Source organism: Gossypium hirsutum, chromosome A11 (assembly GCF_007990345.1).
Source record: "Gossypium hirsutum isolate 1008001.06 chromosome A11, Gossypium_hirsutum_v2.1, whole genome shotgun sequence".
Classification (NCBI taxonomy): domain Eukaryota; kingdom Viridiplantae; phylum Streptophyta; class Magnoliopsida; order Malvales; family Malvaceae; genus Gossypium; species Gossypium hirsutum.
Window position 1 is genome coordinate 114,035,781 of NC_053434.1, and position 14,751 is coordinate 114,050,531.

The 14,751-nt window shown below is 35.8% G+C and overlaps 2 protein-coding genes across 2 annotated transcripts; one reads left to right on the forward strand and one right to left on the reverse strand.

Annotated features, from left to right (window-relative positions):
• Window positions 1-1,287: 1,287 nt before the first annotated feature.
• On the reverse strand, window positions 1,288-5,217 carry LOC107906303 (cleavage stimulating factor 64). Its single transcript, XM_016833265.2, has 7 exons — window positions 5,089-5,217; window positions 4,418-4,942; window positions 4,230-4,325; window positions 2,822-3,004; window positions 2,284-2,729; window positions 2,068-2,189; window positions 1,288-1,520 (listed from the first exon to the last, which is right to left on the reverse strand). Exons 2-5 carry the CDS (start codon window positions 4,556-4,558, stop codon window positions 2,604-2,606), a joined length of 546 nt encoding a protein of 181 aa, XP_016688754.2. The 5' UTR covers window positions 4,559-4,942; window positions 5,089-5,217; the 3' UTR covers window positions 1,288-1,520; window positions 2,068-2,189; window positions 2,284-2,603.
• A 573-nt stretch (window positions 5,218-5,790) lies between these two features.
• LOC107886261 (ABC transporter C family member 3) lies at window positions 5,791-11,622 on the forward strand. Its single transcript, XM_041079970.1, has 10 exons — window positions 5,791-8,436; window positions 8,550-8,636; window positions 8,739-9,383; window positions 9,500-9,664; window positions 9,824-10,118; window positions 10,212-10,426; window positions 10,509-10,814; window positions 10,894-10,957; window positions 11,039-11,278; window positions 11,367-11,622. Exons 1-10 carry the CDS (start codon window positions 6,073-6,075, stop codon window positions 11,471-11,473), a joined length of 4,488 nt encoding a protein of 1,495 aa, XP_040935904.1. The 5' UTR covers window positions 5,791-6,072; the 3' UTR covers window positions 11,474-11,622.
• The last annotated feature ends 3,129 nt before the right edge of the window (window positions 11,623-14,751 follow it).

Sequence of the window (14,751 nt, forward strand, 5' to 3'; positions counted from 1 at the left end):
GTGGCATATAATGTGAATGTGAGTCAACAGCATAAACCATCGTTGAAAAAATGTTCAATTCAGTCCTCAAACTATGACTTCCAGTTCAAATTCATCTCCAAAGTCCAAATTATAAACACTTGAATCTACGTATTTGAAAAAGTAATTCTCTTAAAATTTATTGATTTTTTTTTAAAAACACATTGAATGTAAGCTATTCAATCTATAGTTACATAGGTATTTACAATTTGATAAAAATGTTTTGAATATATTTTGTCATATCCCAATAAATATTTATTATTTAAAGTGATAACTACACTGGCAAAAGAATCTTGGGCACGTTTGGTTCGCTGTATTGGATTAGAGGTGTAATGGAATAGAGGTGTATTGGATTAGAGGTGTAATAGCAAATCAACTGTTTGGTTGAATGTAATGGAATAGAGGCGTAATAGTAATCTTGTGTTTGGTTGAATGGAATAGAGGTGTAATAGCATAATGGAAAAAACTAAAATGACTAGAATACCCTTAGCATAAATTTGTTTAGGTAACTGATTATTGTTATTGTTATTAAATTTTAATAAGATTATTAATATAAATAATAAATAATTTAATCATATTTTAACATAATTATTATTAAATATATTTTTTTATAATATATAATTTGATAAAATATATGAATTTATTAAAATTATAATATATAATATTATAAAATATAATTTAAAATAATTATTATTAAATATAATTTAACAAAAATATATAATTTAATAAAATTCTTAGTATTAAATATTCTTATATGAATTTACTAAAATCATAATATATAATACTATAAATTATTATTATTAAATATAATTTAACAAAAATATATAATTTAATAAAATTAAATATTCTTATGATTGTATCAACAAACTTCATCAATTTCTTCTATCAAATATTAAAATATTTGAACTTGACTTTGAATAATGATTTTATGATTGTTACTTTACCATCAGCCACCCAAGTTAAATTTACTTAACAATATAATGAATTAGAGTTTTTCTTCATATTCCCAATTATGTATTTTGTTTCCCAGTAATGAATTATGTATTCAATTTCATTTTTGTTTCTAGATTTGACTTGCAGCAATTTTGGTCTTCAATGTTGTTTTCTTCGTTTATTTTAACTTTTTTTTGTTATATTTTCTGTAGAAAGATGGATTTTTTATGATTAAACTTTTAGACATGTTTATTTTCAATTTTTTCCACGAGCATTTAGATAAGAAAAATATTAAAACTATTCAAAAGTTACTTGTTTGCTTCAAAACGAATTATATAAGGACTAAATTGCTCATTTTTATATTAGAGGACCCAATTTGCTCTTGAATTTCTAATAGTTTAACCAACAAAAGTCTTACATGACCTAACAAAAAACCTCTCCAACTAAATTGCACGCATAACTTGTTTAGCAAAGTTCATTATATTGTGATACAAGAAAACTGATCTGAGGCAGTACATGAACTGTCCTCTTTCTCTTCCAATGTTCGGCACAACTCATCTACTTCTTCCCTACATTAGTAAACTGATCACTTAATTTGCTTATATAAAATTCAACATGCAAATACTATACACATTCTCTTAGACATGCTAAAGAGTAAAGACTTCAAAACATGGGGCATATACCATATACACACTTCTAGACATGTTCATTAGAGGTTTAACACTACTTTCTTTGTTTTTGGTTTGATTGCAGTTCTTTATGGGACACATACTTTCTTTGTCAATGCGAAGATATCACCTACTTTAGCCTCAAATCTTTGAACAAACATTTTGCAAATTACATGGCAGGCAGTGCATTAACTTTTCATATTAAAAAAACCATGCAAATGATAAAAGAAATCCACAAAGTTTCTAAATATGTTCCATTCCAACACAATCAAAACCGAAGCATGTGAACATAGCAGGATCTTGAAACAGAAGTAAGTCATGGCATAAAAAGACAGGAAAATGCACAAAGAACAAATAAGCACAGATGTGACTACCACACAAATGATGCAACTAACAACATCAGTAACAAAACATGGAAACCTTAAGTTTAGTTGTTAAAGTGACATACTTGTCTTGATTAAATAGGTCAATGATCTGTGTTCTTCCATTGTCATGGTTGAAAAAGATGAAGAGGCTCCAATGCATAAGCCATATTCTACTCTGAACTTGGTTCAAAGGTGATGAGAAGCTCTGCAGCAAAAAGACCAATAAATGAGTCAACGAATAATCGGAAAGCAAATTGTCAAAATAAAAACCGAATAATCAATGGGGATATAACCAAAACCTTGGAATCGATTATTTCTTTCAAACGATTAAGTTCTTCAAGAGCAATATCCCAGTTTTGCATCAGTATCTCGGCAGCAAGCTTCCCCCACAATGCACTCAAGCTCCTTTCGTTGTTAGTACATAAACCTACAAATCTGCCCCTAGAATTCAACTTTCAGAAGCTATCAACCTACAAATATATAAACAAGGCAGGCTCAAAGGAGATGAATGCTGAATTGGCAGCTGTATTAAAGCAGCAAATCAATCAATTTTAGTCAGCTGAGATTTGTCCTTTTTTATCAGTATATGGCATGCAAACATAGCTGAAGTAGAGTCTTGTCATTGGCGCAGAATTTGCTGGAGCTGAAGCACTTGATTCCTTTGCTCTGTAGGCAAGAGATTAATCTGTTCCGGAGTGAGGCTCATCACCTGCTGAAGTAACGCCTTCTCCATCTCAGGAGTCAACTATAAAGAGCCAATGGAAACTGTTAATGGAACCACTCAAACTACTGACTAATTCTATTTGCTTGTATGAAACTCAAAGTTTGGATAATCACCGATGCTGGACGAGGGGGCTGATTTCCTGGAACCATCTGACTGGAAACCAATGGTGAGGGTCCTTGCAACTGAGTTAGTGCTGAATTATCTGGTTGACTATGTGTCCACGAAGATCCTCTATCTGCCTGCATCGAACCCCCTACTTGGTTGCCAAACTCGGATCCTAAATGCAAGGCTCCTGCCTGAAAGAATAACCATAACACATACAAAAGATGTTGTCAATTGGCAGAGTCTATTAAGCCATAGACATTTCCCACAGGATACTATTACATTAGAGATGGAACTTTAGTTTCAACTAAAAATTGAAAATCAAGTGCAGGAGATTAAAACTCCAGTTAATATGTAACTTTCCTCATTAAGATCTCATTATTTGCTCTTTGATTACTCAAAAACTACTACATAAATAAAGTTGAATAGTAAAAAATAAACCATATTTGATTAAAAATGACTTATAGTAAAAAACAAACCATATTTGATTAAATATAAGTAACTTTAAATTTAACATTAATCCATATCTTTTAGCCCCATGCAAAACTAAAATCATGCTTCCTTATAATGTTATTATAAACCTTTATTCTTTCAGAAGTACCTTTTTTAATTGGTATCCAAAACACTTTTCTTATTTCTTTTTGCATTTGGTGGGATAATGTAACAAAAACAATAACTAAAAAAAAAAAAATTTAACTACTTGCACACAAATGTAAAAGCAACTAAAGAGCAAACTTGAAAACAATGATCCCATCTTGCATGTTAAGGATAATTTAATTCAGTTATTAAAGCTTTACCTTTTATTAAATCAAGACCAGTTACAAACTCATAACCTTTCTTCACCTCATTCAATGGATTATAATTACTCTAGCCTGAGCCAGAACTCTAACTTACATAGCTAGCTGAACGAATTTAATTATTCAAAGACAGCAAACACTGCTCAATGGTAGCTACAAATATATTTCCCCTTATTGACATGCGTGCAGTGGAAGAGATACCACATGTAATCAGACATTTCTCCACCTTGAAGTACATAAATTCCACCTAACTGCTATTGCAATCACAATTGTGTGCACTTCTAACTTGCAATTGTGTTTTCATCTACATGTACAAGAATTATCAAGGAAAAGGGACTCAAAAACAGATTTTCACAATTTTAATGAAGCCCGAAGCCAATCAGTTCAACAATCTGTTAGTAGTGGTGTGAATAACAAGGCAGACATTTGTCAGACTTTTTCAGAGAGACAAAAAATAATCTAGTACACACACAAGGTAAACTATGGAATGTTTACAGCCTGCCACTTAGACCAGTAGCGTGATAAAAAACATGAGCTCATTTTTTTTAATAATCAACCCAATTAGAATGGTCCACTAAGTGATAAAACCAATACACATCAAACAACTAAAATTTGCACATACCTGATTTTGATACGTTAATTGAGCTGGCAGCTGATTTGCACGCGGTGGCTGCCCTTGTGGAAACGAATGTCCAAGGCTAGGAGGTCTATTACCTGACTGAGTAATTCAAAAAATAAGAGAAATTATTGCAGAATATGTTATGAAGGAGACACCCAAGACTGACTTCCAAATTGTAACTTTTTACTTGCATGGAACATCGGCTGTGAAAGATGCTGAGCACCAGGGTGTTGGAAACCAACACTAGGACCCATTTGTGGGGCATGCTGATGATAGAAATTCGGTGCTGATGAAAGTCGTGCCTGTGGTTGCATTGGTGGCTGCTGATGCATATGAGGAATTCCAGTTGTTTGAAATGACTTTTGCAACGGGCTGGAGGAGCAGATCGAAGAAGCATTCTAAAACAGAGGATTAATTTGCTTCCCTCGATTGAACTCCCTCAAATTGAAAGATCTTCAGAAACTCATTGGATTTTTCCATGAAGATTATACTGTTGACTTCCCAGCCTTAAAGATTCTTGAGATAGAAAACAGTCCAGACTTGAAGACAAAGATAACCCTACTAGTGGAGTTTTGTTCAACGAAAAGGTACTGTTTTTAACGCAGTGAATTGTACCTTATTTCCATTTCTCTTGTTATAATTAACTCTTCTAATCATTTCTTCCACAGACATGAATACTGACATCAACTATATTACTTCTGTTAAATTCACCATCTCTAAACAACATAAATTCAAGGATTAACTAAACATAATAATAAAAAGAATTCAAAACCCCAAAAAGAACAAATCTTGCAGAGACCCAAAATTAAAAAAAAAAGGAAACATGATTACATATGGCTTGTAAATTGAAGGTTTAGTTGACCTGTAATGAATATGGATTTCCTTTGAAATAAATTGAAGCCTTGAGTGGAGCCTGGAAAGAAGCAGAAATGGCGATAACTAGGCGCAGGCAAGGCAACCAAGAAGAGGAATAAATTAGGAGGAATGGAAAGCTTAAAAACCCAAAACACTAACCTGTAAATGACCAAATTCGGGCACAGTGCGATGAAGAAGAAGCTGTAATCAGAAAAGGGGAAACCGATTACATGCAGAATCAGCAGAGTGAAACAAATCTGGAGGTATTAACTTACCAACAAGGAAATCGGCAGAGGCTAGAAGGAACAGAAGAGAAACAGGGAAGCAGATGGGAGGGTATAACAGGGATGGTAAACCTATGCGGCGCCTAATCTGAGCAAATGGGGTGTATTAGAAATCGGTGGATTTCACCGATTAGGTTAGTATTGTATTACAGGCGTAATAGAAAAACCATGAACCAAACAACGGCATAGAGGCGTCTTAAGTGGGCCCCACCGATTAGGGGTGTATTGGCATAGCCAATACACCCAACCAAACATAGTGTTATTGTGATAATCTGAGAACCCAGTAACTATTTGAGGTATGGGGATCAATTTAAAATTTTAGCAATAATTTAGGAATATTAGTTGAAATTAAGTCCTTCGTTCTGTCCCTAGTTCCTGCTAATTAGTATTTTGTTATTTGTGGAAAACTGACACTAAAGTAAAAAAGACTTTTCAGAGTCAAAAATCACGTCTTTCCCCGAAGGCCCCTCCAATTTCCTTCTCTGCGTCTTTTTCTGAGGTTCAGTGCGTTTCCCTTCTGCTCTCTCCGCTTCCAATCTTGCTCTCCACGCATTTCTCTTCTCCAAGTATTTTTCTTGGTCTTTCTTTTTTAGTCTTATTTATATATAAACACAAAGCCAAAAGCCTTCAAACACTTGAAACCAATCAAAACTTTTATCCAAACACACAAAACCCAAGTTTTTTCTTCAGCCAAAGCACCACAAAAGATGGAACTTTTTGCTTCACAATCATCTTTACTAATGAGTTCAGTTAATAGTTTTGATTTTCTTCTAAAACCCATTTTTCTTCATGGGTTTTCTGCTTCATTACACTTAGTTTTGTTGCTTTTATTGTTTATCTTGTGGATGGTGAGCAGGATTAAAAACGTTAGTAGGGAAGGTTCAAAGGAACGGCAGATTTTATGGTATAAGCAAACATTAGCTTGTTGTTTTGTTGTTTCAGTTTCTAATGTTGTCTTGTGTTTGTTAAGTTATTTTTATTGGAATACAAATGGTTGGTCTGAGGATAAGTTGGTGAGTCTTTTTGATTATACGTTGAAAACACTCGCTTGGGGTGCAGCATGTGTTTACTTGCATTGTCAATTCTCCAATCCTGGTGAACAAAAGAGATTCCCTGTTGTGTTGAGAATTTGGTGGGGTTTTTACTCTTCAATTTCATGTTATTGTCTTGTTATAGACGTTGTTCTCTTCAAAAAACATGTTTCTTTCCCAAGCCAGTATTTAGTATCTGATGTCTTGTCTGTTGTTACTGGTTTGATTCTATGCATTGTTGGATTCTTTGTAAGAAATGAGGGTGAAGATACCCTCCTTGTGGAACCCCTTTTAAGTGGAGATTCTAGTGTTAGTAATGGTGTAGAGTTGAGTAAGGAAAAAGGGGGTGATACTGTAACCCCATATTCAAATGCTGGTATTTTCAGCGTTCTTACATTTTCTTGGATGGGGCCTCTCATTGCTGCTGGCAATAAGAAACCATTAGACCTTGAGGATGTTCCCCAGCTAGATAGCCATGATAGTGTTATTGGGGCTTTTCCAAATTTTAAAAACAGGCTTGAATCAGCTGATAGTGAGGGGAATGGTGTTACCTCACTTAAGCTGGTGAAGGCACTTTTCTTTTCAGCTTGGAAAGATATTCTTTGGACAGCTTTGTTTGCATTTACGTACACGGTGGCTTCATATGTTGGCCCATACCTCATTGACACTTTCGTTCAGTATCTGAATGGGCAAAGGGAATTTAAGGCTGAGGGCTATCTTCTAGTTGCTGCTTTCTTTGTTGCCAAGCTAGTGGAGTGCTTGTCTCAGAGGCGCTGGTTCTTTAAGTTGCAACAAGTTGGACTTAGGCAGAGGGCTGTATTGGTAGCAATGATATATAACAAGGGGTTAACCCTTTCGTGCCAGTCGAAGCAGAGCCATACCAGTGGGGAGATCATCAATTTCATGACTGTTGATGCAGAAAGGGTGGGTGACTTTAGTTGGTACATGCATGATCCATGGATTGTAGTTTTGCAGGTTGCTTTGGCCTTGTTGATCTTGTATAAGACCCTGGGGCTTGCATCCATTGCTGCTTTCGTTGCTACTATACTTGTTATGTTGGCGAATATTCCTTTGGGGAAAATGCTGGAGAAGTTTCAGGATAAGTTAATGGAATCAAAAGATACAAGGATGAAGGCAACATCTGAAATTTTGAGGAATATGAGGATTCTTAAACTGCAGGGGTGGGAAATGAAGTTCCTCTCCAAGATTGTTGGGCTCAGGAGCGTCGAGGAAGGATGGTTAAAACGATTCGTTTATACAAATGCCATGACTGCTTTCGTTTTCTGGGTTGCACCAACCTTTGTGTCTGCAGCCACTTTTGGTGCTTGTATGTTCTTAGGAGTTCCACTTGAGTCAGGGAAGATCCTATCTGCACTCGCAACATTCAGGATTCTTCAGGAGCCAATCTACAGCCTTCCTGACACAATCTCAATGATAGCTCAAACAAAGGTGTCACTTGATCGAATTGCTGCCTTCCTCCGGCTCGATGACTTGCAGCCTGATGCTATAGAGAAGCTGCCCAGTGGTAGTTCCAATACAGCGATCGAGATTGCTGATGGGAACTTCTCTTGGGATACGTCATCCCCTACTGCAACACTAAATGATATAAACTTGAAAGTTTCCCATGGCATGAGTGTTGCTGTTTGTGGTACGGTTGGCTCTGGCAAGTCAAGTTTACTTTCCTGTCTTTTGGGAGAGTTACCAAAGATATCAGGAACGCTTAAGTTGTGTGGTACAACAGCCTATGTTGCCCAGTCACCTTGGATACAAAGTGGCAAGATTGTAGACAACATATTGTTCGGTAAGGAAATGGACAGAGAAAAGTATGACAAAGTGCTTGAAGCTTGTACCCTCAAGAAGGATCTTGAAATTCTCTCTTTCGGTGATCAGACGGTTATAGGCGAGAGGGGAATCAATCTGAGTGGTGGACAAAAGCAAAGAATACAGATTGCTCGTGCTCTATACCAAGATGCTGATGTCTATCTGTTTGATGATCCTTTCAGTGCAGTGGATGCTCATACCGGATCTCATTTATTTAAGGTAATGTCTTCTTAATGATCATATGGCATGTATTTTAAGAGTCCCTATAGTTAATTTAGTTGAAATAGTTATGTATGAGCTCTGAGTATCTTGTTTACTCTTTTGAATGGCAGGAGGTTTTACTAAACAATTTGAGATCAAAAACAGTGATTTATGTCACTCATCAAGTTGAGTTTTTACCAGCTGCTGATTTAATTTTGGTAAGCTATTATTTACATTATTTTCAGTGATTTTCATCATGTGTCTTAGATTCACGAAATAATTTACTAACTGGATTCAACTTGTATTTACATATTTGTTAGGTGATGAAAGATGGGAGGATTGTTCAAGCTGGAAAGTATAATGATATTCTCAATTCAGGTACTGATTTTATGGAACTTGTGGGTGCACATAAGAAAGCTTTGTCGGCCCTTGATACTGTTGAAGCAAGTTCGGTTTCTGAACAAACTACCAGCAAAGGAGAAAGTGATATAGGTACTACTAATGGGAAAGTGCAGAAACAAGAAAACCAAGGTAACCAGAGCTGTAAAGTAGATGATGTCGGACCAAAAGGACAGCTTGTTCAAGAAGAAGAACGAGAGAAAGGACAAGTCGGGTTTTCGGTCTACTGGAAGTACATCACAACAGCATATGGAGGAGCTCTTGTGCCTTTAATATTGCTTGCTCAGATTCTCTTTCAGATTTTTCAAATAGGCAGCAACTATTGGATGGCTTGGGGATCACCGGTGTCGGCAGACATAAAGCCTCCTGTTGGGAGCTTTACACTAATCTTGGTCTATTTGGCTTTGGCCATTGCAAGTGCCATTTGTGTCTTTGCCAGAACCATGCTTCTTGGTACAGCTGGATATAAAACAGCCACTCTTCTCTTTAAAAAGATGCATCTTTGCATTTTCCGTGCTCCTATGTCTTTCTTCGATTCTACACCGAGTGGAAGAATCCTCAACAGAGTAAGCATCTAATGTTTTTCCTGTATGGATACGAAAGATGTGATTTCTCTTCATGTTTGTTGGCATTTTTCCCCTTGTTTTTGAAGTATTGTAAACTTTTTTGCTGCCTCTTATAGGCTTCTACAGATCAAAGTGCAGTAGATATGAACATCGCGTATCAAGTTGCCGCATTTGCTTTCGCAGTTATCCAGCTACTTGGAATCATTGCAGTCATGTCTCAAGTTGCTTGGCAGATCTTTATCATTTTTATTCCAGTGATTGCTACCTGCATTTGGTATCAGGTAACTCCTGCCGAATTGTGGCTATGCAATGCATGAAATCATGAACTTCTTACAATGCAGCAACATATCTAAAATCTCGAATTTTCTATTTTGTAAAACTCATTTAATCATTGCCTTATTCCTGAACAAAGGAGTGCTCATAAACTTGTAATCTCGCAGCAATATTACATATCTTCTGCACGAGAACTTTCGCGGCTGGTTGGAGTATGCAAAGCTCCAGTAATCCAGAATTTTGCTGAAACAATTTTAGGAGCAACAACTATAAGGAGCTTTGATCAAGAGAAAAGGTTCCAAGACACCAATATGGTGCTGACTGACTCGTATTCTCGTCCAAAATTCCATGTTTGCGGTGCAATGGAATGGCTGTGCTTCCGCCTGGACTTACTGTCTTCTGTTATGTTTGCCTTCTCTTTATTCTTTTTAATCTCTATACCTGAGGGAATTATCGATCCTGGTAAGTAAATGCAGATTCATATTGGCAGCTTTATTGACTACTAGATAGCAAATGTTCTAGGAGAATGACTTTATGCATTTTTCTTTTGTTTAGCTATTGCCGGTTTAGCTGTGACGTATGGACTCAATCTAAATATGTTGCTGGCTTGGGTGGTATGGAATATTTGCAGTATGGAGAATAAAATTATATCTGTTGAGAGAATACTTCAGTACTGTAGTATTCCTAGTGAGCCTGCCCTTGTGGTAGAAACGAATCGCCCAGACCATTCTTGGCCGTACCACGGAGAAGTTCATATTCGTGATCTGCAGGTAAGGGCAGTGTTGTGGTGTTCTATGATTCTGTTTCGAATGGATTGGCCGTATTAAATAAACAATGATGGTCTCGATGTAGGTACGATATGCCCCACACATGCCCCTCGTGTTGCGAGGTCTGACCTGCACATTTCCTGGAGGGTTGAAAACCGGTATCGTAGGGAGAACAGGCAGTGGTAAATCTACTCTCATACAAACACTTTTCCGGATCGTTGAACCTGCAGCAGGGCAGATCATAATCGATGGAGTAAACATCTCATCGATTGGGTTGCATGATTTGCGTTCACGACTCAGCATCATCCCTCAAGAGCCTACCATGTTTGAAGGGACTATACGAAGCAACTTGGACCCTCTTGAAGAATACACAGATGAACAGATTTGGGAGGTAGGTTCATTTTAGTTAAAACACTGTCTGTTATGATCGGCAATTGAAGTCTAACATCAATCAATCTTGTGTTTTAAAGGCATTGGATAAATGCCAACTTGGGGATGGAGTTCGAAACAAGGCCGGCCGGCTCGATTCTTCAGGTTCGATCCTTCTCTCTTATAACACACATGAGTTTGTCTTCTTTTGCATAAATTATATTTAGTATGAATATTGTTGTGCAGTTAGTGAGAATGGAGAGAATTGGAGCATGGGGCAAAGGCAGTTGGTCTGCCTTGGGCGTGTTCTATTGAAGAAAAGTAAGATCTTAGTGCTCGACGAAGCGACTGCATCGGTGGATACAGCCACCGACAACCTAATACAGACGACGTTAAGGGAGCACTTCTCCAATTGTACGGTTATAACAATCGCTCACCGAATAACTTCGGTTCTGGATAGCGACATGGTTCTGCTTCTAAGTCATGGTTAGTAGTACAGTATGCTCTGCTCATTAAGATGGATTCTTTGAAGTTCATTTCATTTGAATAGAAAAAAAAACATTTGTTTTTGCAGGAGTTATAGAAGAATACGATAGTCCATCAAGTTTGCTGGAAAACAAGTCTTCATCATTTGCACAGCTCGTAGCAGAGTACGGTGTGAGATCAAATTCTGGTTTTTGATAGAAACTGGATTGAATTAGATGATGATGAAAATTTACAAGTGTTAATAATTAGTAATGTTTTTAATTTGTAATTGTGGATGTTTTTCATTGTTTTGTGCCATTTTCTTTGGCTCCCAATAAACGATTTTCCCTTTTTTTGTGGTCCAATTGTTATGTTTTATGTTGCTAAAACTTTTCGTATGTGTTCCATACTTGTATTCTACACATTTATATAAAGATTAGGGGTGATACCAGAAAATCTTTTTAGGAGGGTTAAAATTAAATTTGTAACACCCTCTAACCCTTATCTGTCCCTAGAACAGGATTACGGGGCATTACCAGACAATACAATTCAATTACTTTAAATCACATTCAAACCTACTCAAAACATGTCAAATTAGATATTTTATGTGCCTATATGATCAATCTTTTAAGTATTTCACTTACATTATCAAATAGTTCAAATTCTTACCAAATAAGCCAATGCCTACCATATACTATTACTAAATCTAAATTTACTTATTTCATTCTTACATTGACAATCCAAAATGACACACACAGACATTTTAGGTACATGCCATTACCAATAATTTATATACCTCATCACGTTGAGTTCGGGACCTGCTTGGGATGGTGATTCAACGGTCTGACTTTAACCTATCTTGCGCACGGAAACAAATCGTACGCTAAGTATGAACTCAGTGATATTTCTATAATTCGAATACTTAATAATAAAAATATTATAGACTCTTAAAATCATATAATAAATACAATTGTATAATTGTTCAATATCATTAAGTAATAATCAACTATTTACTTTTCATTCAATAATCTATTTTAATCCAACTTCTATATTAGTCAATAATTTTCAATATCAATTAGTTTATCATTATCATTCAGTAATAATCAATTATTCTTTGATAATCAGTTTCCAACATATATTTACAGTTCATTTGAATAATATTATTATTCATCTTTCATTCAATATTCTGTACCATTCCATTTCAATAACAGTTAATATTCTTTAGTAACAATCAATTGATCTTTATTGTTCAGTATTAGTCAGTCATCAATATTAATCAGTTATTCAGTAATAATCATTTATTCAGTAACAGTCGTTTATTCAGTAACAGTCAATTATTCAGTAATAATCATTTATTCAGTACCTTTATTTACCCCTATTACCATAATTCGGACTTTGGCGGATACAAAGATCCAAGCAAACACACCAGTACGGCACATTGTGCCTTAACAGTACATAGTTGATAAACCGTAAATTATACATATTTTCACCCCACGTTTAATGCATTTTATAGATGATTTCCCATTAGAATTGGTGAATTCGATGCTCCTAATGCTTTAATTTCATGTTTTATACTTAGGAGAGCATAGGAGAGCGAAAAGAACGAGAAACGAGCCAAAAACGGAGAAAATGAGCCAAAGTACAAAATTAACATGGCCTGGACTTCCTCACACGGGCATACCACATGGCCGTGTCAATTTGGCAGGCTCGAACACAACCTGAAGTAATCGAGCACAGGCGTGTGCCACGAGCGTGTCCCGGCCGAGCCCAAGTTGAGTCCAATTCGGAAAAAGCTAATTTTGAGGGCTTTTAGGCATTTCAAAGCCTATAAATACACCCTAGAGGAGGAAGAAAAAGAACACGGAGAATATGGAGTAAGAAATTACTCCAAGGAAGCCGATTGACCCATCTCAGAAGCTGGATTCATCATCAAAACTGATGATCTCTCCTCAATTTCCCTTCAGGAGTTTTGGGTTTTCTTTATGTTTTGTATTCTTTATTCTTCTGAGATGTTTTCTTATTTAGTTATGAACTAAATCCCCTAAATACCTAAGGGGAATGAAACCTAAGACGAATCTTGTTATTATTTTCTGAATCGTATGATAAATATTTAACTTGTTCTTAATTATGTGTTCTTAATTCTTGTTTTGATATCCCAGAATAATGATTCAAGATAAGCTCTTACTCAGAGGAGGAATAGACCATGTTTAAGAGTACATTTGTCATAATTAAGCAGAGTTGATTGCGCGCCTAGACATAGGGTGACAAGATTTTGCCGGATTAGGGTGAAATCTAATAGGGGGATCCATAGATCGAGTTAATGCAACCCTAGAGTGTTAATTAGAGAAAAGTCTCAATTATTCAATCTAGGGATTAGACGTTATTAATCTTGAATAGGGATAATAACATAACTTAGGGATCTCTACGGAACAAGTTGAATGAATAAATCGTCCGATTCGGAGCCAGAATAACAAGTAAAGTCTAGGTGGATTTTTCCTTAGGTATTGTCTTAAGTCAATCGATTTTCCCCAAAAGCAATTCCCCAATTCTTTTCTTTGTGAGTTCTTAGTTTAGATAATTAGTTAATTAAAACAAAACCTTTTTATTATTAGGCTAGATAATAAAAGGACAGTCATTACTAGTACTTTTAGTTCCTTTGGGTTCGACAATCCGTGTAATACCCCCTACCCGTATTCATTGCCGGAATAGGGTACGAAATATTACCGGAGTTTACGAATTAAATTTTTTTTTTAACTCAATATAATCCCTTTATAGATATCTAACATTTCCTGCAATTTTAAACCAAAAACAATCCACATCAACCAATCCAATTCAACATATTTTGAAGATAGATTAACGCATATAGATTCACGCGTATTTATAAGATAACATCATCACATACCAAAAACCAGGTTTGGTAACCATACTAATGGCTAACTTTACATTCATTTCACATTAACATTTACTTTATTAGCTTATACATGCCATTGATTTCCAAAATAAAGTTTTTATTTATATACTGAAATCCTGACGTTGATAGTGTGATGTGTCTCCGACCAAATCCGACCTCCGAGCTCTTAACACTACAAAACAGGGGAAAATGAAACAGGGTAAGCACTTTGTGCTTAGTAAGCTCATGTAACAAGAATTATACTTACCTAATATTTTCAATATAATACAATAAACATTCATATATCCATTCAATGCATTATTACCCTAATATGCACAAACTCAACATTCAAGTTAGTACAATAATTTTCATGTACCAATAATAAATACCATGATTGACGAACTCATCAATACCATGATTTTCATTCCATTATTATTTTTCTATTTTATCCCGTTGAATTTCTTGGAATTTTCGATGGATTTTCAGAGGTACACTTTTAGTGTATATTTCCGGGTCCGTCAATTCATATTTATATGCGCACATTTCCATTTCAGAGAGCACACTCCCGCGAACCTCTTCCTTACAGCGGGATTACCAGTCCAGG